At 61.3% G+C, this 22,644-nt stretch overlaps 1 protein-coding gene across 2 annotated transcripts; it reads left to right on the forward strand.

Annotated features, from left to right (window-relative positions):
• Positions 1 to 9,368: 9,368 nt before the first annotated feature.
• On the forward strand, positions 9,369 to 21,495 carry FSTL3 (follistatin like 3). 2 transcript variants are annotated; one of them, XM_064174843.1, is made up of 5 exons: positions 9,369 to 9,588; positions 14,785 to 14,970; positions 17,954 to 18,169; positions 19,764 to 19,991; positions 20,109 to 21,495. In XM_064174843.1, the coding sequence occupies exons 1-5, from the start codon at positions 9,567 to 9,569 to the stop codon at positions 20,159 to 20,161; spliced, it is 705 nt and encodes a 234-aa protein (XP_064030913.1). In that variant the 5' UTR covers positions 9,369 to 9,566; the 3' UTR covers positions 20,162 to 21,495. The 2 variants fall into 2 exon arrangements, with proteins under 2 accessions (XP_064030913.1, XP_064030912.1); XM_064174842.1 differs by lacking the exon at positions 9,369 to 9,588 and adding an exon at positions 12,123 to 12,214.
• Positions 21,496 to 22,644: the final 1,149 nt, after the last annotated feature.

Here is a 22,644-nt window from a genome sequence, read left to right on the forward strand (position 1 = left end):
GAAAGGGGGTGCGCGTCAGGGTGGTGTGGCTGTGAAGTTGCGGGGTTTGGGGTGGTAAGGCTGTGAGGTGGAAGACTGTAGGGGGGGTGAGGCTGAGAGGTGCCCCCTCGCCCCGCTTCCAGCAGGTGGCATCTTCAGCCCAGGATTTGCTGCTCTGGCCCTTGGCTGGTGGAGCAGCCCTGGGGAACAAAGCCCAGGGACGCTCCCTCCAAAGCTAGGAGCAAGGGATCACAGGATGGGATGGGTTGGAAAGGACCTTCAAGATCATCCAGTTCCAAACCCCCCACCCCGCCGCCCCTGCCATGGGCAGGGACACTTCGCACCAGCCCAGGTTGTTCGAGGCCTCATCCAACCTGGCCTTGAACACCTCTAGGGAGGGGGCATCCACAGCCTCCCTGGGCAACCTGTGCCAGTGCCTCCCCACCCTCACTCTCAAGAATTTCTTCCTAACATCCAGGCTAAATCTAAGCTGGAAGCTGGGATATTTAGCCTGGATATTAGGAAGAAATTCTTTACAGTGGGCACGGAGAGACACTGGAACAGCTCTCCCCTCCCAGTGCCTGCTGGTGGACGGGGCACAAGGGATAGGGGGGGGAGGGCAAGATGCTCTAAAGTGGGCACTGCTGGGGAACAGCCAAGCTTATGGCCAGGGTTTGGCCAGGGTGTGGAAATCGCAGCTGTGGGACACGTCCGTGCAGCCGCTGAGTGACGATCCCGCCGCCCATCAGACACTTCAGCAATTACCTCCTTCAGCAGCAGCTGGGTCCAGACAGCCTGGCGAGACCCAGCCCCGCGGCCAGGCGAGGTTGGCTGCTCGGTGAGCAGAGCCCGCGGCCGCGCGTGGGGCATTTTGCCCTCCTGGGCAAGTTTCCCTTCCACGCCGAGGAGGATGTGGACGCGTTCCTCCCGCCCGGCTTTGCGGCTGGGAGACAAGCTGCCACTTGATCAAACGGGTGCTGGGTGCCTGTGGGGTGGGGAGGGAAGGATCCAGCCCCCACTGACTTTGCCCCTCTGGAATTCCCTGACGCAGGAGCTGCGGAAGCTGAGCGTGGCAACACTCGTCCCGGTGCCAATGGCAACGCGGGGAGAAGGGCAGGCAGGGCCACCCCGACGGCACCGGCACCACCAGTCTGTGAGAGGACCCTGCCCCACGCCAGAGCCCCTTTGGCTAACTGGGGTGTGTTTGCGTGGGGAGAGGGCTCAGGGTGAGGACCCTCCATTGCAGGGTCGCCTTCTCCCCAGGCTCAGGGAGCACGAAGAGGCAGAAAGCTCCTTGCTGGAGCTGCAGCTTCTCCAGTGCTTGTGACCTGCAGCCTCTGGGCTTGCTCAGAGTTCCCTGTCCAGCCCTGAATGATCTTTGAGGTCCCTTCCAACCTAAATCATTCTATGACTCTATCACCCTCCACACCCCCAGTGCTGAGCATGGAGCTGGATGCCATATGAGAGCCCTTCTCCATGGCTTGGGGTTCCTGCTTCCCCTGGGCAGCCCTGTCCCTGCCTCCAGCCCCAGTCCCTCCCTGCAGGGCACTTGAGAGTCCCTTGGCAGATGGTCTCATCTCTGCCCTTAATCTGGCAGGGGCTGCACACCTCAGGAATTGATTTTCTGGGCTGGGCTGTCCCCTGCCCACCCACTGCCTCCTAGAAAGCCAGGTCTGGTTGGGAACACATTTGAGTCACTCTGGGAAGCCAGAGGCTGGAAGGATTTTCCCACGGTGCTGCAGAAAGAAGCAAACTGCACCCTCTCCTGAGAGGGCTGACGAAGAGGTGACACCTCCCAAACTGGCATCGATTCATCCTTAGACAGAGCCTGCTCCCTGGGCGGGCTGGGGCTCAGGAAAGAGGGAGGGGTTTTGGCCAAGGGCAGCAGAAAATATCCTGGGCCTGTCCTTGCCCGATGGAATGGGGTGGGATGGGATGAGAGGCTCCTCCGGTAGCTTTGAGCCTTGATGCCACCTGGGCTGTGCTGTGGAGGGGCACACGTGGTGGGACTGTGAGCTCAAGGTGAGTGGTTGGACTTGTTGATCTCTTCCAGCCTTCCACAGTCCTATGATTCAGTGGGTCTGTGGTTCTCTGTGCCCCTCTGTGATGTCTAACCAGGGCCCACAGGACCCGTGGGTGGGCTGGCATCTGCCACGAGACCTGTGGGTGTTTGGGAGCAAAGGTGCCAGGGAGCTGTTGGTCCCTGCTGCCAGATGAGGCTTGGCAGAAAAGGTGAAAAGGCCTCAGTGCTCCTCTGGACCGTGTTGGTATCTGGAGGAGGGGAGCAGCAGGTGCCATGTGGGAGCCACCCGTGGTGCCCTGTGACATGGTGCCTGCCAGCCCAAGGGTGGGGATTGTTCCCAGCAGCTCCTGTGGAAGTGGCAGGAGTTAGTCAGAGCCAGCTGCTGCAGCGCCCAGTGCTGCCACCTGCACCTCCTGGGCCATGGGTGTTGGCCATGAGCTCACACCCCGAGACGTTACTTAATTCAGACAATGCCACTGTGCCAGGTGCTGGCATTGAGTGTCCACTGGCAGGCTCCAGCAGAGGCATGTGTGTGTGTTGGTGCCTTTACATGCCCCAGGTATGCCAGACTCACCCTGTGGCACCGACCAGGTGTGTGGGCACCGTGCTGGCTGCACAGGGTCTGGTTGCCATCGCATCCCTCCGTGGTCAACACTGTGCAGAGGAGCCCATGGCTGAGGCTGGCCCCATGCCAACGTGTCCTGCAGGGAGCAGTGGGGGTTCTGCATAGATCCTGCCAGCTTGGTTCAGATGAACCCAGACACGCAGGTGTTGGTGCCACAGCCATGGCATTGCACGGGCATGCTGCTGATGGTGCTGCCCCTCCATTGGCACCGTGCTTGTGGTGCTCTGCTGGAGCCTTGTCTCTGGCTTGTTGTGTTTCTTATCACAGAAGGCTGGATGAGGACACAAGAAAGGACCTGGCTTCCTCATCCAGCCCCTCACACTCCTGCCTCCTGGGGCTGGGGGCAGCCAGGGCTGTCGGCAGATCCTGGAGCCTCTGGGTGGAACTTCCCTTCCTGCTGCCAACTCCCTGCCGATTCGAGCGAGTCTTGTCCCCTGGGTCCTGTGCTCTTAAGTACAGCAGTGGCTGTCGTTAAAGCCCACTCACTGCCTGCCTCTCGGCTCCAGCTGTGCCAGGCAGGGACCCAGGGGCAGCTCCGGGCATGAGTTTCATCCCAACTCTGCCTGCAGCCCTTGAAAGCAGAAGCACCTCCCGGAGCCGGAGCAGCTTTGCAGCACGGTTCCTGCCAAGTGAGAAGAACTGGTGCAGCTGGTCTCCCCGCTCCCCTCCACCCCACATTACATCTAATTGCCTATTTTAATTAATAAATTGGAGGCCACTCAAAGGAAAGCGGCGAGATTTGTTACAAACACTGCGGGGATTGTCTGCCAGCCCCAAGCCAGTCGTGTCACGGCGCATTTGAATCGGTCTGCTTTGAATTCGCTCACAGACAGATCGGGAGATTTTACATCCCCCACCTCGTCTCCCCGAGCCTGGCATCCCACCCCCTCCACCCCCTTCCCCCGGGCTGTGGGTCCGGTCCCGCCCCGGCAATTATCCGGCAGCTCCTGATAACCCGCGGGCAGCGGGCACGGAGCGAGCCCCATCCCTTGCCGCCCCTGGGCTGGAGGGCCAAGGGCTGTTGTGTGCCCAGCTGGCTGCTGGTGCTGTGCACTGACCTCTTGGATCAGGGATCTCACTGGCAGCAGCTTGGAGCACTGTGCCCGTGTCTCACAGCCCCGGTGGGAACCCACCTGCCTCGGAGAGCTGGTGGCACAAAGGCTCAGGGGCTGTTTGGAGTCTCAGGGGATTGATTTTGGACTCCACCAAAAATTTCCCTTTTCTTTTGCCTTCCCCCCCCCCCCCTTCTTGGATTCTCTGCTTCCCTTACACTCGATTTAAACCATTGTTTTTCAAGGGAAATTTTAATGTGAAAAATATGGTTTGGTTTTCTCTACAAGCCTGAGCTTTGTAAGCAACCAAGCTCCTGCTTCTGACCATGGCTGGGGGCTGGCTGGGGGCTCCATGGTGGGGATGTGCCCTGTGGCAGCTCTGCCCTGCACTCACTGAATATCCAGATCCCAGCTGGGGACTGGGATCCTGCAGTGCTACCAGGCTGGTGGGGCCAGGACGCTCCAGGCAGGAGGAACTGCGATGCCCCAGGCTGATGGGACTGAGGTGCTCCAGGGCTGGAATGCCCCAGGCCAGTGAGGACCTGATGCCTCAGCCTCAGTGGCTGTTGTCATGGAAGCTTGTAGCAGAAGCCTCAATCTCCGAGTGGAGCCAATGATGTGAGGTCACACCAGGGGAACGATTTTGTCTCACCAGTGTCCCTAGACCAGGGCAGGACCAGCCCCTTCAGTGTCTCTTTTGGATCTCCCCCGACTCAGAGGCTGAGCCCTCAGCAGGAGGGTTACCACCAGCCCTCACTCACTATGCAGCCACCCACTTTTGCTTCCCCCAAAACGCTGCCCCAGCCTCCCACCACCCCTCGCCTGTGCTCTGGGCTCTGTTGGTCCCTGCTCTCTCATCTGCTGGGTGGTGAGCAGGATGTGGCTGCAGAAGCAGCTTCTGCTGGTGGGCTGAATGGGCAGAAGGAGGCCAGAGTCTCCTATCCCTTCCCGAGCCAAGCTCTGTCCATGACGAGTGCTGAGTTACGGTGATGTGAGGCTTCCAGAGAGCTCTGGAGAAGACCCCCTGGGCAGGAAGGTGGAAGGATCATTCTCTAGCGCCACTGAGTCTGCATCCTCTGGCTGGCTGGTACCGGAGGAGGGCAGCCAGCAGCTCAGCTGTCCCATCCCAGTAACCTGCACATTACTCCGGGTCCAAAGATCAGTGAAGCAGACGCTGCGAATCTTCCTCCTCCAGCCAGAACTTTTCCAAGGAGCCAGCGAGGTCGGATCAACCCAGGAGGTTTTTTACTGACTCCCAGCTCCTCTGGACGCAGTTCAGCTCCACTCGATTTCGTTGCGTTTGACGCTGCTGCCAGCTCTTCCCTGGAGGCTCGGTTTGGTTCTTCCTCCCACCGCGGCAGAGGAAGTATTTTACGCTGGGGAAACCGCACGGCCGGCCCCGGCCGCTGACTCACGGCTTGTTTACACGGCGTGCCCGGGAAAGTGCCTCGGAGAGGTGACACCCTGCTGGAGCCCAAAGTCCTGGCACCCTCTGCGGCTCCTGCAGGGACGGGAACAGAAAAGCCCAGCTGAGAAGGAGGGACGGAGAGGGGGTGGGCGGTGGCCAGAAGCTCCCAGAGAGGTGATTCCAGAGGAATCTGGAAGGATTCCAGAGGAAGTGTCCTTATGGATGCTTGGAGCATCATCCTGCCCTGCCTCTGTGGGATGAAGGACTTTCCAGTGCAAGAAGCACATGGAATTGTTGGAATGGGTCCAGATGAAGCCAAGAAGCTGATTAGAGGGCTGCAGCACCTCCTGTCTTGGGACTGACTGAGAAAGTTGGGGCTGCTCAGTCTGGAGAGGAGAAGGCTCTGGGGAGATCTTTGAGCAGTCTTCCAGTACCTGAAGGGGCTCCAGGAGAGCTGGGGAGGGACTTTTGACAAGGGTTGGGGGTAATAGGATGAAGGACAATGGCTTTGAGCTGGGACAGTGGAGATTGAGAACGAAGATGAGGAAGAAATTGTTTATAGTGAAGATGGGGAGACACAGGAACAGGTTGCCCATTGATGGTCCCTCCCTGAAAGGGTCCAAAGCCAGGTTCAATGTGTTCTTGAGCAACCTGCTCTAGTGGGAGGTGTCCCTGTCCATAGCAGGGGAGTTGGAACTGGATGATCTTGAAGGTCCCTTCAAACCCAAACCGTTCTATGGTTTGCTCACAGCATTGTCCTTGTGCCTGCCCTGCAGCATCCTGGAGGATGGGGGTGCAGTGATGCTGTTCTGGCTGCATCCCTGTATGCAGCCAGCTTCTGCATGCATGCATGGGGATGGTTTTCCTGCATCATCTTTCTCTTGAAGGTATTGTCTGCTTGGAATAGGAGATGCAGTGGGGAGCAGCTGTGGCAGCAAGCATGGGGCTGTGTGGGGCTCTGTGAGGCTGTGTGAGGCTGTGTGAGGCTGTATGGGGCTGTGTGGGGCTCTGTGAGGCTGTGTGAAGCTGTGTGAAGCTGTGTGGGGCTGTGTGAGGCTGTGTGAAGCTGTGTGAAGCTGTGTGAGGCTGTGTGAGGCTGTGTGAGGCTGTGTGAAGCTGTGTGAGGCTGTGTGAAGCTGTGTGAAGCTGTGTGAAGCTGTGTGAAGCTGTGTGAGGCTGTGTGAAGCTGTGTGAGGCTGTGTGAGGCTGTGTGAGGCTGTGTGAGGCTGTGTGGGGCTGTGTGAGGCTGTGTGAGGCTGTGTGGGGCTGTGTGAGGCTGTGTGAGGCTGTGTGGGGCTGTGTGAGGCTGTGTGAGGCTGTGTGGGGCTGCATGAGGCTGTGTGAAGCTGTGTGAGGCTGTGTGAGGCTGTGTGGGGCTGTGTGAGGCTGTGTGAGGCTGTGTGGGGCTGTGTGAGGCTGCGTGAGGTTGTGTGAAGCTGTGTGAGGCTGTGTGAGGCTGTGTGAGGCTGTGTGAAGCTGTGTGAGGCTGTGTGAGGCTGTGTGGGGCTGTGTGAGGCTGTGTGAGGCTGTGTGGGGCTGTGTGAGGCTGCGTGAGGTTGTGTGAAGCTGTGTGAGGCTGTGTGAGGCTGTGTGAGGTTGTGTGAAGCTGTGTGAGGCTGTGTGAGGCTGTGTGAGGCTGTGTGGGGCTGTATGGGGCTGTATGGGGCTGTATGGGGCTGTGTGAGGCTGTGTGAGGCTGTGTGAGGCTGTGTGAGGCTGCGTGAGGCTGTGTGAAGCTGTGTGAAGCTGTGTGAGGCTGTGTGAAGCTGTGTGAGGCTGTGTGAGGCTGTGTGAGGCTGTGTGAAGCTGTGTGAGGCTGTGTGGGGCTGTGTGAGGCTGTGTGAAGCTGTGTGGGGCTGTGTGAGGCTGTGTGAGGCTGTGTGAAGCTGTGTGAGGCTGTGTGGGGCTGTGTGAGGCTGTGTGAAGCTGTGTGAGGCTGTGTGAGGCTGTGTGGGGCTGTGTGAGGCTGTGTGAGGCTGTGTGAGGCTGTGTGAAGCTGTGTGAGGCTGTATGGGGCTGTGTGAAGCTGTGTGAGGCTGTGTGAGGCTGTGTGAGGCTGTGTGAGGCTGTGTGAGGCTGTGTGAGGCTGTGTGAAGCTGTGTGAGGCTGTGTGGGGCTGTGTGAGGCTGTGTGAGGCTGTGTGAGGCTGTGTGAGGCTGTGTGAGGCTGCGTGAGGCTGTGTGAAGCTGTGTGAAGCTGTGTGAGGCTGTGTGAAGCTGTGTGAGGCTGTGTGAGGCTGTGTGAGGCTGTGTGAAGCTGTGTGAGGCTGTGTGGGGCTGTGTGAGGCTGTGTGAGGCTGTGTGAGGCTGCGTGAGGCTGTGTGAAGCTGTGTGAGGCTGTGTGAAGCTGTGTGAGGCTGTGTGAGGCTGTGTGAGGCTGTGTGAGGCTGTGTGAGGCTGTGTGAGGCTGTGTGAGGCTGTGTGAAGCTGTGTGAGGCTGTGTGGGGCTGTATGGCAGCATCACTCCCCACTCTCCTTCCACCCTAGCCAGAGCTATGTCCTGGTTGCAGCCAGTGCCTGCCTGGTCTGGTGACTGTGGTTTGTGCAGGCACCCAGTGGTGCCAACACGAGCCCTGTGGCTGCCCCTGTGAGGCACAGTGCAGGCAGCAGGATGAGTTTGTCAGGAACTCATTAAGGCAGCTGGAAATCTGCATGTGTCCAGCCAGCAGAGATGGAAACCAGAGCCCACTGCAGGCCAAAGACCAGAGACATCTGTTCTGTCACCGAGAGGGGAAACACTTCCTCAGACCTGGCTCCTTCTCCTAGGCCAGGCAGCAGCATCCTGTGGGATGGAATGAGATGGGACAGGATGGGATGGGACATCCCTGCTGTCTCCCAGCTCTGGCTGCTGCTGTCATAGAATGACAGTCATAGACTGGTTTGGATTGGAAGGGACCTTCAAGTGCATCTATTTCCAACTGCCCTGCCACAGGCAGGGACACCTCCCACCAGCCCAGGTTACTCAAGGCCACATCCAACCTGGTCTTGAACACCTCCAGGGAGGAGTTATCCACAACCTCCCTGGCCAACCAATTCCAGTGTCTCCTCACTCTCACCATAAAGAATTTCTTCCTAATCTTCAGTCTAATCTCCCCTCTTCCAGCTCAAAGCCTTTGTCCCTCATCCTAGCACTACAACCTCTACCTGGGGCTGCTGCTGGCTGTGCCTCACCAGCCTGGGCATCTGCAGAGCGTGGTGGGTGGTGGAGAGGTGTTAGTGGGAGGGACGGGAGTGTGGTCAGGAGTCAAACAGGCTGGGTGATCAGATTTGGAGGGGCAGGTCTTGGGAAGATTTGGGAGTCTCCCAGCACCCCCTCCCCCTGCCCTCCCCACATGCACACAGCCCTGCCCTCCTTCATCTGCACAAGTGGAAGTGTCCCAGGAACATGAAACGATTACTCGGCGAGGAGAATCCAGCTCAGCACTTCTTGGCATTTGTTCACGGCTTTTCATCTTCAAAGCTCCTCGCAAACATTAGCTAACTAATCCCTGCACCCTTCCCGGGAGATAGTGCAGGATCAAGCAGAGAGGAGCGTTATCTCGCCGCAGCAGATGGAGAAACTGAGGCACGGAGCGGTGACGCCGCTGCCCCGGGGCGCAGGGCGAAGCTGCGTGTCAGCGCTGGGGGTGGAGTGCGGCCAGCTGGGCCGTCGAGGTGCGGATCACCGCTCCGCCGCTCTCCCCAGCGCTGCTGATGCAGCCCTGAGCCACAAGCACCTCTCTGCATGACCCAGCTGGAGCCGTGGGGACGCGGTGGAGAAAACCCAGCCTCAGGCTCAGAGCTGCCGACAGCTGCCTGGAGGGGCAGCTCCTTGCCGGGGTGGAGGGACCGAGTGCTGCCCCGGGGCCGTCTGTGCCTCCAGCTCACCCCAGTGTCTTGCTGCGTTCTCTGTGTGACGCTGGTGGAGGGGGACGCTGAGGCTTGGGTCAAGCTTCGCCTGCTTCACGCTGTGCCTCGACAGGCTTCATCACCAGGGGGGTTTCTGGGTTCTCATGGCTACAGCTGAGCTTAGGCAGCCCCCAACGGGCAGCCCTGCTGCCCCACAAGCACTGCTGGGGTGTTCAGCAGCACCTCCAGCTGCACGGAGAACCTCGCAGGCGCCCACCTGCATGTCAGGGCCGGGATCGCTTCACTCCAGCGAGGAGAGAACAGTGACCAAAAGACAACCAGGGACCTGCCCAACTCCTGCCTGTGGATCCACCGTCAACATGAAACCTCTGCTCTTTGCCTGCGCCCTGACCCTGGGCTCTGTGAGAAACACTTCTCAATTGAATGTCTTGTTGCAAATTGCAGCTCTAATTGGTTTAGCAGAGTTTAATTAGCCTGAACTGATGAGAGAGGCGAGATTCCCTCCTTAGAGGCAAGGAGAGGAGGAGAACGAAGCAGCTGGGGTTGTGTGAGGAGGGTGGCTGGCTCTTGAACCTCAGCCTGAGATCCTGCTGAGCCCGAGCCGCAGCGGGACACCGCCCGACCCAGCACAATGCCAGCACCCAGACGGAAAGGTCAGATGTGAGGCTGCATTCACTGCGGTTCCAAAGGGCTCCTTTGTCCCACTCCAGCTCCTCCCGCCGCCCCCAGCCCCTGCCCGGCCCATGGGCTCCTTTGATTCTCCCCGGGTGCCGCTGCCGGGCTGGTTTCTCGGCCATTCCCAGCCTGGCTGCTCTCCCACCTCGTTCCGCGGGTCCTGCTGGGTCTCGGTCACCAGCTGGGCTCCGTGGGAGCTGAGGGGAGTGGGAGCAGCGTTGCCCGGTGTGTGGCAGACTGGTTGGTGGAGTTTTGCTCCCAGCTTGGCTTGAGAACCAACCTTGGCCCCTGCCTGAGGCAGGACCGTGGGCAGTGGCTTCCCTGCCCCGCGGCAGGATGGTGCTTCCCAGGGCTGTCAGAGCCCGGGCAGGGGCCGAGTGGAGCTCCTGGAATGGCTTTGCTGGGAGCAGGGTGGCCTCGGTGGGGCTGAGCCCCCGGGCACCATCAGGCCTTGGCAAGGCAGGACAGAGTTATGCCAGCTCTGGGGAAGGAGCCTGACCCACTTCCCTCTGGGCCTCCCAACTCCTCCTGCCCCGCGTCAGGCGAGCAGGAGCGCAGCTGCTCCCTTCCAGATGCTGCACTGGAGCAAGGTCCGACCCCTTCCCTGACAGAGCTGGCCAGTTGTGCAACGCTGCTCTGCAGCCAGGGAAAATCCCTCCCTGGCCTCCACAACCTCCTCTTGCATCCTGGAGCATGTGAGGGAGTGCATCACCGCCTGCTCGCTCGCTCATTGAAATCCAGCTCAGGGATTTGGCTCCCCAGACCCTGCCCTTACATGGGCAATCGCTCCGAGGCTGGCGAAGCAAGGCAGGGGTCATGCTGGCCAGGCACAGGGACAGCGATGGGGAAGGCTGCAGGGCTACCCAGTCTGGGGCCGGCAGCACACTGGGAGCCTGCACAGCTCTGTCCTTCTCCCCAGACAGTAACCCCTTCCTCATCCCCCCTGTGGGCTCTCCACCTCATGCATGCACTGACTGTGGCACTGCAGGGCCTGAGGGCTCCTCCACAAAGCCCTGCAGGCTATGCCAATGTCACCTGGGGTAAACCCAGACCTGTCCCATCTATGGGGGTGAAGGAGACTCTGTGGGGAGAAAGGGCAGCTCTGCCTTGGTGGAGGCCAGCTTCAGCCAGCCCTCTGCCATCCCCTGTGACCCGTCATCAGGATGGAGGGAGGGATGGGGGCATGGGAGTTGGAATGTGGTGGTGCCAGCAGACACAGCTGCTCTGTCTGCGCTGGCACTGGCATCTCACCCTGCTCACCCACGGTTATGGGACTTAGGGCTGCTCCGTGTCTCACTGGCCCAAAGCTGCATCCAGCCCCATCCCACGCCAAACCGAGCTGCTCACACTGTGCTGGCACCTGCTCGGAGCAAGGAGGTGGTGCAAGGTCCCCAGGGCCCTCTGGCCAGGGCCTCTCTCCTGAAAGAGCTGGGCTCAGCTCTGCCCAAAACATGACCTCAGCTGAGGCCAGTGCAGAGGGTGAAACACTCCTCAGCTGGAGATGGACAAGGGTCACGGGGCTGGAGAAGGCCATGGGGCTGGGGTGGGACAAACAGGGACAGGCAGAGAGCCCTGCTCAGGAAGCAGGGTGACAAACAGGGGGCACTGACTGATCTCTGCAGGGTGGTCCCAGCAGGGAGTGAGGGCAGACAATGTTGGGTGGCCTCACCTGCCCTTCCCTGTTCTGCCTGCTGCCTTGCACCCCCCTGCCTGCTCCTGTCCTGCCAGGACCCTCCAGACCTGGCAGTGCTGGCACAGCCACAGTTACCCAGGTCAGGCTGTGTAGGGTTCAGCACACACTCAGGAGCTGGGTCAGAGCAGCCGTGGTGGCGATGGGGCTGCGTGGGGAGGGCAGTAACAGCGTGTGGAGTCCCCTCAGCTCTCCCTCACCTCCTCACACAAAGCAGGGCTGGTGCAGCACCAGACGGCAGGACCCAGTGATGCCTCAGTTTCCCTCCTGGCATTGTGTGGGTGCTGCCAGCAGAGCTGCACTGGCATTTGGGGAGCAGAAATGAAAGGGGGCAAATGATACAGACCTGACCCTAACTCCTGGAGGAGGAGGAGGGTGGGAGGAGGCAAACAGGGGGTTCACTCAGGGATGGGTAGGTGAGTGGGTGTAGAAGCAGCCATGGGAGGGGAGGGTATAGGATTGAGTGCTGGGGGCTGCTTTGGGCAGCAGCCAGACCCCTGCTGTCAACTACATCTTGGGGTCCGCCCCAGTCCTTCCTCCACGCCTGGGCTCTGCACCCTGGGCACGGGGGGCACCCTCAAGCCCCGCCCCCGTCCCCATCTGCGTGCCAGCTGCGGGGTGCAGAGAGCACACGGACGCGTCTCCCCCCCACCCCCGACAGCCCCAACTCACACTGCCACCCCCACTTTGCCCCCATCGCCCACCCCCGCCGCCGCCCCCGCCCGGCCCCCCCTCCCGCCGCCGCCGCCCCGCCCGGTGATTCACGCCGCCCCGCCGCTTTATAACGCCGCCGGTCCCGCCGCCGCCGCACAGGCAACAGGTCACTGGAGCGTCCCGGCCCCGTCCCGGCCCGGCCATGCCGCTGCGGCTGGCGATCTGCCTGCTCGTCCTCTGCAGCCCTGCCGCCGCGCACGGTAAGAGCCGCCCGGGGCACCGGGAGGGGGGGGAGGCGCGGCCCCACCGGTGCTACCGAAGCCACTCGCTCACCCGCTGCTCCGCTCCGTCGGTGCCGCCGCTCCGCAGTTCCGGCCCCTGGCAGGTGCTTGGGGCAGGGGTGGCCCGTCCCGGGGTCCCGGTGCCGTTACCGGGCTGCGCCCCTCCGCACACCGCTGTCGTCCCCCCGCTCTTCCCCGTGTCCCCACGGCCGGTAGCTGCTGGAGTCTGGGCAACACAAACCCGTTTACGGGGAAGCGTTCGGGTGCCAGACGCTGGCGGAGCTGCTGCTGCCCGGTGCCGCCGTCTACGGCTCACTCCAGCGACCGCAGTGCCCGGGGTCCCACAGGGTGCCGCTGCCACCTCCCGTATCGTGGCCATGCCGGTGCCCGGCCCCGGCATCCCGCCCCTCTGCGTGCCCCAGGGTGGGGGTGACCTGCCCGATGCCGCAAGCCCCTCGGCCCGAGCCCCCGGGGCAGTGCGTGGGGGTCTCTGTGCCCGAGTGGGGGCCGGCAGAGCCGCGCTACGGAGCCTTGGGAGCTGGGTGGGAAGAACTGGAAACGGCAACCGGTTGGTGATCAGGGTGTGGAGTTTGGAGCTCGAACCCCTCCCGGTTCAGTGACCGTGCTGGCAGCTCTTGTGGGTGCCTGGGAGGTGTCCAGGCTCTTCGGTGGCTGATCCCTCGCAGGGCAGCCATCTCGGTGCCCAGGCCGTCCAGGATCCCGGGCTGAGGCTCCAGCAGCCCTTCCAAGCAGAGTGGAGCCAGCATTGGCTCTCCCGCAGTGGAGTTTCCATCCTTCCCCTCACACCATGCCGAGCGTCTCCATCGCCCCTCGCCAGCACGGGCAGCAGCACGTTGGGATGTTCCGAAGGATGGGAAGGGGAAGCTCCCACGAGGCCACTCTTGCCGCCGTGGATTTTGGGATGGTGTTTGGCATCACCCCAGCCCGTGGGATTTCCACTTGCTGCTTTGCGGGGTTGGGTAGTGCTTGCTGGAAGGCCCCAGATGGGGGCATGCTGCGTCCCTGCTGGCCTGAGCCGTGGCTCCTCCGGCCGTGCTGAGGATGGAGCACCCTGAGGATGGGGCACCCCAAAACCCCTGCACTGATTCCTTCAGCCCATGGCTGTCCTGCCCGGGCCACATCCCTTGTCAGTGTCCTCACACCCAGCACAGCTCAGGAAGTGGGGAATGCCCTGCTGATGCCAGTCAGGAGTACACTCCCAAGAGCAGAGGTGTGGGTAGGAGGTGCAGGGATCCATTCTGGTGTGGAAGGGATCACTCAGGCAGCAGCTGTGGAGCAAGCAGAGCCTCAATGCAGGACACAGCTCCCATGGTACTGGCAATTTGGGCTGCAGGGTGCGGGGCTGAAAGAGCAATTGAACAAATCCATGGAGGACAAACCTGCTGCTGATGCTTCCAGAGGTGTTCAGGCTGCTGCTCCCTGCAGCCCGAGGGTTTGCTCCATCCACAGCCGTCCTGGGGAGCTGTGGCTGACTGCAGCCACGCCGAGAGCCCCACATGCTTTTGGCTGAACCAAAAATCAGGGGCACTGGAAGGAGCAGGGGGACACACACCGTGGCGGGGGGAGGTAGGGGGTGTCAGCCTGAGTCAAGTGCTGGCTCTGCTTTTGGGCCAGGGCGAATCCTTACTTCGAAGGAGAGCGACTCCAGCCTGGCACTGGCAGGATCCATCCCTTCCCCCATCCCTCTCTCACATCTTTAGCTGTTTAACAAACCTCAAGCGCAGCTAACGAGAACATAAACCCAAATAAGCGTCAGAAGAGGCTGGTCTGCAGGGGCGGAAATTGCAAAGGAATCACTCACAAAAAAAGGGGGGTGGGGGGGGGGTGGGGAAGGGGAAAAGAAGAAAAGAAATCAAAGTGATTCGCTCCTGGGGCTGAGGAACAAACAGGCTTTTGACTCAGAGGGATCCGATGCCGCTGGCCTGGCCCCGTCCCAAGGGCTGTGTCAAGTGCCCTGTTCTCTGGCCGGTGGCTCAGATGCTCCTCGCAGAGGGCTGTGGGTGTTAGACTGCCCCCACGCTCCGGGGCTGGTCCTTGTCCTGGGGATTCAGCACTCGCCCTGCCCATTCTCCCTGGGCTGGAGTCTCCCTGAGGTGGGGGCCAGGTGAGAGTTGGGCAGCCATGCTGGCAGAGGGGGCAGGAGAAGGAGGGCAGCAGGTAAGCTGTGATCACAAAGCCTGCTCTGCCAGCTGGGCATCTCCCGGAGCATCTCCCAGACAAATGCTGCCTCTCTGTGGTCCCACTGCAGGGTTTGGAGCTGTTGGCCAGGGCAGCTGGGCTGCCAGAGCAGGCATGGAGCTGTGCTAGGGTTGCCTGTTCTGTGACAGCTGCTGTGCCATGGGAGGGACGGGAGCCAGCTCCGAGTGCCTTTAAGGTGCCCAGCTCACCCCATGCCAACCCTTTCCAGGCAGTGGAGCAGCCCCTGTGCCTCAGCCCCACTGGTGGGCCTGGCTGTGGCTAGGGTTCCACTGCCCTCCTTGCAGTGCCCCAGCTCAACAGGCACCCTTCAGCCTCTGCCCTGTCTGCAGGTGGGATCTGCTGGCTGCAGCAGGGGAAGGAGGCCAAGTGTACCATGATCCTGAAGACAGGAGTGACGTGGGAGGAATGCTGTGCCAACGGCAACGTAGATGTTGCCTGGTCTAACTACACCTACCCAGGCAACAAGATCAGTCTGCTGGGCTTCCTGGGGCTGGTGACTTGCCACCCCTGCAAAGGTGAGCATGGCTGTGGGGCATGTGGGCTGCTGTGGGTGTGAGCTCTGCTCGGGCAGGATGCCTGGAGCCCTGGGGAGCATGCAGCAGCAGTGGGGCTGGGCTGCTCCTCACTTGGGCAGGGCTTTCTGATGCCCTCCTGGGCTGCTGTCTGGGATGGCACAGGTATGCCAGGGAGCACTGCCCCCAAGTTCCTGCTTCTGTAACTCCAGGACAGATTCTGCCATGGAGCCAGGGCTTGCAGAACAGCCTCTGGCCCCTGGCAGCCCTCGTTTTGTGTGTATTTTTGTTGCTCCCTCTGTGGAGTGGGATGCATGACCTGGGTCTTGGCTGGGCAGCCTGAGCTGGGAGCTGAGCTGGGGCTCCCTGTTTCCAGGTTAACTCTGCTGTGTCTGGGGCCTCCTGCCCCTGCCCTTGCCAGGGCTGCTTGGAAGAAAACTTCTCCAGGTTTCGAGGGGTGAGGGGGGGAGAAAAAGATCTATTTCTTCCCCTCTGCTCCCCCTCCCTCCTCCTCCCAGCGTGTGTGTGAAATGGCTTTATGTAACGGGCAGTTCCAGAAGTGGAAACTCTCCAGCTGTGAGTTCCAGCCCCGCCAGATGTTTTGGCATGCGCCAGAGGTGCGGATCCTCCACTCACACTTGCGTGGCCGTGTGAGAACAAGCTGCAGGCCCTGCTGACCGCAGTAGGCAGGAGCAGGTCTCTGGAAGGTCAGGATGTTATTTGCTCAAAGCAGAGGGGGCAAAAAGCTTCTTAACAAAGCTGCTTCTTCTTCTTCCAGCCCCTCTGCACACCCTGAGTGCTGCCATCCCAGCTGCTCCTCAGCCCCGGGCCAGCATAGTCTGGGGTTACACCTGGTGCCAGCCAAAGGCTGAGTGTGGTCCTGGCCCTGCTTTTTTTTTCCCCATGCTCCACTATGGACTTGGCCCCACTGGTGGGTGCTGGGAGTGACAGGACCCTTCCCAGGGGCTGACTGAGGTGGGTGGCACCCCCTGTGCCTGGGACAGGCAGCCTGGTCCCAGGGTTGTGCTCTCGCACACCCTGGAGGACATGGCAGGGGGATGCTGCCAACAGCTACAGAGCACAGGAGGAGCTGTGGCTTCTGGGGATCATCGGGGGCTGGGAGCAGGAGCTTTGTGAGGGTGGCAGAGGGCCTGGTCCGCAGGCACACCGCAGCTCCCCACCCTTCAGAAAGCCCCTGCCTGTCCCATCCAGATGGAGCTGGTGCTGCTCCCCACCGGGCTCCAGCGAGTTGGAGGCCTTGGAAGAGGGCGGCTGAGAGGAGCTGCGCTCCGGCTCCCCGAGCTCACTGGGCCAGGAGAGGTCACTCCAGGATAAAGTGGGCTGCAGCCACCAGCCCTGCGCCAGCAGCCGGAGCGGCCGAGCCCCACAGGAAGGTGCTGGTCAGACCCCGGGGGCTCTGCAATGGGTCTCCAGTGGGGAGCTGAAATTCCTGGTTCCAGCTGCTGGGGACATGGTGTCCCCCGCAGGGACCTGGTGCAGGCGGGAGAGCTGGGCTGTGGGGTCAGGGTCACGGGTGGATGGTCCAACTGCCTCCCTCCCCTGCTGAGGCAGTGCAGAGGGCTGGAACCCCCTGCGCCGGCAGCAGCACCACGGAGCGAAGGGTGATGAAAGAGCTGCTGCAGCAAGCAGGACAGGGACGTGGGGCCGTGCCCCTCTGTCCTGGGGTCTCGTCCCTGTTGCTTCCCACAGAGATGCTGCCAGGGCTCAGCCTCCAGTTCTCTTCTTCCCTGGGACAGGCCCCAGTTATGGAAATCAGGAAGGAAACCGGGAAATTATCTCCCACCAGGGAATTTCCCCTGGGGAGAACTGGGCCAAGCAGACAGGGAATTTTCCCTTCCCCATCCTCCACATCCCCCTCCCCTGCTGTCTCCCAAAGTGACCCACAGGGAAATCCCCCTGGTACCTCCCGACAGCTCCCAGCACACACCCTGTCTGCGGGAATCCCTCCTGCACAGGGTGAATCCCCATCTTGGAAGTTTCTCACCCCTGCCTGACCTTCCTGCCTATGGCTGCTGCTGGGTCCCTGCACCTGGAGCCAGCTCCACGCCCCCCTCCCCCCCAGCATTGCTGTGTCCCGGAGGAGGTGAAAGGTTCCTTTGAGATGAAGGCTGTGGGTGTGCTCCGGGCGGGAGCAAGAGGCTTCTGGCCACGCCAGTCAGAGCCCTCAGCCCTGCCACGGTCCAGGCTCTGACCTCGTTGCCTCTCGTCACGTCCAGGACAGTCCCTTGCTTGATGCCAGCAGCTCCTCTCTGTTCTCGGGGCAGCGCCCGGCGCTGGCGGGACCCTCTGAACCCGGCCCCCGTGCTGGCCGGGAGGTGACCCGGGGGACAAAGCGGGCGCCTGTCTGGGGATCTGCCCTCGCTGCTGCATCCCCGCTCTTGTGTTCAAGTCACGGAGGCCCGGAGCGAAACAGGGCTGGGCATTGTCTGGTGAAAGCAGCGCTCCTGATTGCCCAGACAGCTCACGAAGCCCAGCTCCTTCTGGAGAAGCGGGGGCCTTGCCGAGAGATTTTTCCATTGCACAAGAAACAGAAACGTCTCCTTCCAAAAAATAACTGCAGAGAGAGAGAGAGAGAGCAGGAGAGGGAGAGAGGAGTGAGCCGGTGCTGAGCGAGGGCCGGGGCGCTGGCTGGGGCGAGCGCTGGATGACTGCGCACAGCTCCAGCCAGCGACCTGCTCCTTGGCGAGGCTGAGCAGATCCAGATGCTGCTGGAGCAGCTCAGTGTCAGCGTGCACGGAGTGACCCCCGGGAGGCATTCTGGACCCTGAGGGCTGATGCTGGCTCTGCCCAGCTCGGTGCCACTCTGTGTGATTCTGGATGTTGATGGCTGATGCTGGCTCTGCCCAGCTCTATGCCACCCTGCGTGACTGCAGCGCTGGGCAGCCAGCCTGAGTGGGATGGATTCTTCCCTTGTTGTGGTGCAACTGGTGCTGTGTCCTCACACACTGCTCTCCTCTGTCCCCAGAGAGCTGCGAGGGGGTGGTCTGTGGCCCCGACAAGGTCTGCAAGATGAAGCATGGGCGCCCCCAGTGTGCCTGTGCCCCTGACTGCTCCAGCCTGCCCCGCAAGCTGCAGGTCTGCGGCTCCGATGGCTACACCTACCGCGATGAGTGCGACCTGCTGACGGCCAAGTGCAGGGATCACCCCGATCTGGAAGTCATGTACCAGGGCAAATGCAAAAGTAGGTCTAGTCGTGCCCCTCTACCCTGTCCCCTGTGTTGTCCCTGTCCCCTGTGGCTTTTGTGCTCCCAGCTCCTCATGGGACTGATCCAATCCCTGTCCCTGTGGCTCGAGATAAAAGGCAGCAGAGGTCCCCACGCTCTGGTGTGGAGAGGAAGGGTCACCCCTCTGTGTCCTGCCAGTGCATGAGGGCACATCCTCCCTGCTCCCACCTAGGAAGCCAGGTCTGCCCTGTTCTCCCCATCAGGAGCAGCCATCCTGCCCCAAGCATGAGTTACTGCCACCAACCCGAGGCCAGCAGCTCCACCAGCATGGCACAGAGGGTTTGCAACCGGGGCCTGGACCTGCCTGTGCCAGGGAGGGAAGGTCTGTCCTGCCACAAAGCACTGCCACAGTGCTTTGCCTATGCCACACAGGGCTCTGTGCACAGTGAGGAAGCATTGCCCTGCAGTCAGCCTGATGCTGATGGATCTCAATGCCTCTTGCCTGAGGCATCGCCCTTGCTGCACTGCGAGCTGGCATCCGCCAGGCTGGCAGCCACCAGATGCCCAGGGCCACAGGCTGCGATGCCGCCGCAGCCGTCAGTGCAGCGTGGGCTCAGCCCTGCCGTGGGCTGAGGAACAACCATCCGTAAAATGTCACTTGCAAACATCAAGGCTCATTTTTTGTTGTTTTGTTAAAGAGCAGCAATCCTCTGGCCCTGCCAAGAACTGTCAGGATTATTATGGTTATTTTTGCCAGCCCTCCCCTCTGCAATGCTTTGCCTGTCAAGCTCTGGACTGCACAGGGAAACGTGGGGCAAGAACTGGGAGTTGTGAGCGGGGAGCTGCAGATGCCAAATCGCCTTCCAATCCAGCAGGGGAGGGGAGGAGGCTGAGGGACTGCGTTAGGAAGTGTTTACGGTGTCCAGGGAGCACTGCGGGTCCTGCTCTGCCGCTGCCGTGGGGTTGCGCCGCGGCTGGCACACTGTGTACACCCCAAGGCTCTGGTGTGGGATGGGGAGTGTGTGAGCCCCCCCCTCACCCCACCCTGCACCAGCCTGGCAGAGCTTTACGCAGGGCCTCATTCTGTCTATACAGGCTCCTGCTGCCCCCACGCCCTTGCTCGCAGGGCTGGACCAGCTCCAGGGTGACCCTGCCCTTGGCCTCTCGCTGGGGCGTGCGGCGTGGCGGCTGCCAGCCTGGCCGGAGCGGTCACTGCTCTCCCAGCCAAGGCACCTGCGTGGTCCTACCGCGCCAAGCTGGGCTCAGCCCCACGTGCTCAGGCTCTGTGCCTGGACGTCAGCTCCCCCAGCACAGCAAAGCTCCAGCGGGAGCTGTGCCCAAGGGATAGAGGGCCACATGCTCCCTCGCACCCGGGCTGACAGCCCCTGCCAACTCCCAGCCTCGGAAGCAGTGGCAGTGGGGACACTTGGGACCCTCCAGCCCCTGGCTCTGCTGCATCCCTCTGTAGATAGAGGCAAGAGTGGGGCAGAGCTGCCTGGGTTTCCCTGAGCAGTGCCCACCTGGGTGGGAGGAGCCATGGGAGGAGGATGGCTGTCCGTGCTTCACCCCACCCAGGGAGGCTCAACCCGGTCCGCGTGTGCTTCTCCGCAGAGTCCTGCTCCAGCGTGGTGTGCCCTGGCACCCACACCTGTGTGGTGGACCAGACAGGCAGCGCCCACTGCGTGATGTGCCGGACGGCTCCCTGCCCCGAGCCCACCAGCTTGGATCATGCCCTCTGCGGCAACAACAACGTTACCTACCCCTCGGCGTGCCACCTCCGGCGGGCCACCTGCCACCGCGGCCGCTCCATCGGCGTGCGCCACTACGGGAGCTGCTCGGGTGAGCGGGCGGCCCGGGGGCGGGCGGCGGGGTGGGGGAGCGGGCTAGGACCTCCAGCACCCGGCCGCCCTTCGCATCTCCCTCACCGCTTCTCCCCCTTTCCTGCTCCGTTTCCAGCTGCAGCCAGATTCTCCTCGGAGACGGACAACGCGGAGGAGAACTACGTGTGAAGCCTCCCTCGGCGTGAGGCCGGACCCGGGAGACAGGGGCATTATTGTGTATATTGTACAAACCATATACCTGATATTTATTAAGATAAAAAGGATCCTTATTTATACCTGTGTATGTTACGCACTCGCAGGGAGGAGTGGGGGGATGGGGGCTGTTCTCTGGCCCTGCCAGCTGGGGAGCAGGGAAGGGAGCTCCCGACCCGCACAGGTCAAAGCTCCACCGAGCCACCCCAGGATGCTGCGGTGCTTGCTCAGTGCCCTCGCCCAGAGCTCAGCCACGTTTCTCGTGGCGTGGAGGGGGTGTCCATGCTGCTGTGCGTTGCGGGGGTGGGGGGGGCCCTTCAACGTGTCCTTGGCCGGCAGCCCCGGACCTATTTATTTTTGGATGGAATTCTCAGTACTCTGCTGACGTTTCTGGCTGGGACCTCAAGGTCTAGAGGGAATCTGCGATTTCACCTTCCCTAGAGGGGCTCAGCCCCAGCTGCCAGTGGCAAGAGAGGCAGCATGGGGCTGCAGTGGGTTGGAGGCAGACAGAGGTTTATATATATATATAAAAGATATATATGTAAGTTACTCTCTCCTAAACTTTCAGCATCTGTGTGCTAAAACAGAGTCTGGTTTGTTTCCCTGGCCCGTTCAGAGCAGGTTCCTACCCATCTTCAGAGGCGACACCAGTGCCCGGAGAGCTGCTGCGACGGCAGCCAGGCAGCGCTGCCCACCATAAGCTGTGGCAACCCCCAGGGTACAACCATCCTTTGAGAAAGCGCTGCCCAGAGCCCTCTCTTCCCACTGCCAAACCCTTTCGGATAGCAGTGGTGGGTGAAGGGCAGGGCGGGGAGGAGGTTGCGGGAGGGGCGCGCATAGCCCTGGGGGACACCACTGCTGCTGGGTGAAGCAACCTTGCAGCGCCCAGGACAGCGCTGGGCTCCCAACCCGACTGCCGCGGGGAGCGTGGCTGAGCAGAGGGTGACAATAGAGGGCCTGATGGCCCTGCCTATCCTGCCTGGGCACCCCCCACTTCCCGCACTCCCTCACCCCCACCCCCGGCTCAGTTGACACCGTTTGTATTTATTTGTACCTCTTCTTTCTTCTCTGTGTGCTGTCACCTGTGTAAATACCATCTCCTCTCTGACACCAGCCAGCTGTTGCCTTTATACAAATGCCATATATGTGATATATATATATATATAAATACCCTATTTTCTATTTTTGTATGGTTGCCTTCTGATCCCTGAGGCAGAGGCTTGGGGAAGGCAGACACTTCCTGCACGCTATCTCTAGGGGCATTTTATGGCTGTGTTACAGTTTGGATCATAATTAAATGAATAAACGCTGCCGTGGGTCCTGGTTTGTTCAGCAGGCTCTGGGGCTGCAGTAGGTGGTTGTGTCCCGTGGAGATGTGTGGGTCTGGGAAGCTCAAGGGCGGGAGGATGGGAGAGCACCTAGGGGTGAGAGAGCTCTCAGTAGCTGGTGAGGAGCTTGGTCCCGCTCCGGTTCAGCCTGGCAGTGGGGAATTTCCAGCCCAGCCAAGGCTGCTCTCGACAGCAGGAAGGGAAGGGGAGAATGGGGAAGAGCAAGCAGAGGCACAGATAAATCTGTTCCCAGCATCAGGCTGTGCCAGGAGGGTTTGGTATTTCACAAAACAATTCCTGCTGTTAATTGGATCCTGATGTGTGATGCTTCCCCGGGCGGCAGCCTGCGGCTTGGCCCTCTGAGCCGCATGGGAGTCACCGATGGGTTCCCCCCCTAGGCTGTGGCCCCTGTGCTGGGGGCTGGCATGATGCAGCCTCTGCTGGATCCCACTGAGCCTTGTCAGAGTTGAGCCCTCCCTGGCCTGTGTCCAGCTTGAGATCTGACATGTAAATGGGCTCTGGGATTGCCCTGACATCTGCAGGGAGCTCACGGAGCCAGGCTGGCTGCAACTACAACCCCCAGCCCTTCCCGGACCTGAGTGGGAGGTTACACAGGGGAAACTGAGGCACTGTGATGAGGATCAGTACCTTCTGTCTTGGCTGGCACGCAGCACCCTCACCTCCCACACCCCCCCCACCCCAAGGTCCAGGAGGATGCTAAGCACCATGCAGGATCCATCTCAGCCTGGTCTGAACCCAGGCATCTCACACAGTTATGCTGAGCCGAGATGGGCACCAGTGCCAGGCATCAGCAGCTCAACCCAGGCTGGGCACTGGGGCCTCTCCTGCAGCCCCTCTCTACCTGCTCAGCTCAGCAATGCCTCTCCACCCTCCTGCTTTTGGGGAAGAGCCTAAAGAAATCGCCAAAAAGCTACCCGAGGCCTTTCCCTGGCGCCGGCGTTCGCCACGCGTGGTGGTGTGTGGCCCGAGTTTCTCCACAGCCCGCCCGCGGAGCCTTCCTCCCCGAGGCACCTCGCCATCCTCCACCTGCCCCGCCGCAGGGTCTGGCCCCCGAAGCACCTGGCACGATGCCCCATGCTGAGCCCGCGGGCACAGGCTGCGGCAGCGCCA

The sequence above is a fragment of the Pogoniulus pusillus genome, chromosome 41 (assembly GCF_015220805.1).
Source record: "Pogoniulus pusillus isolate bPogPus1 chromosome 41, bPogPus1.pri, whole genome shotgun sequence".
In the NCBI taxonomy this organism is placed as follows: domain Eukaryota; kingdom Metazoa; phylum Chordata; class Aves; order Piciformes; family Lybiidae; genus Pogoniulus; species Pogoniulus pusillus.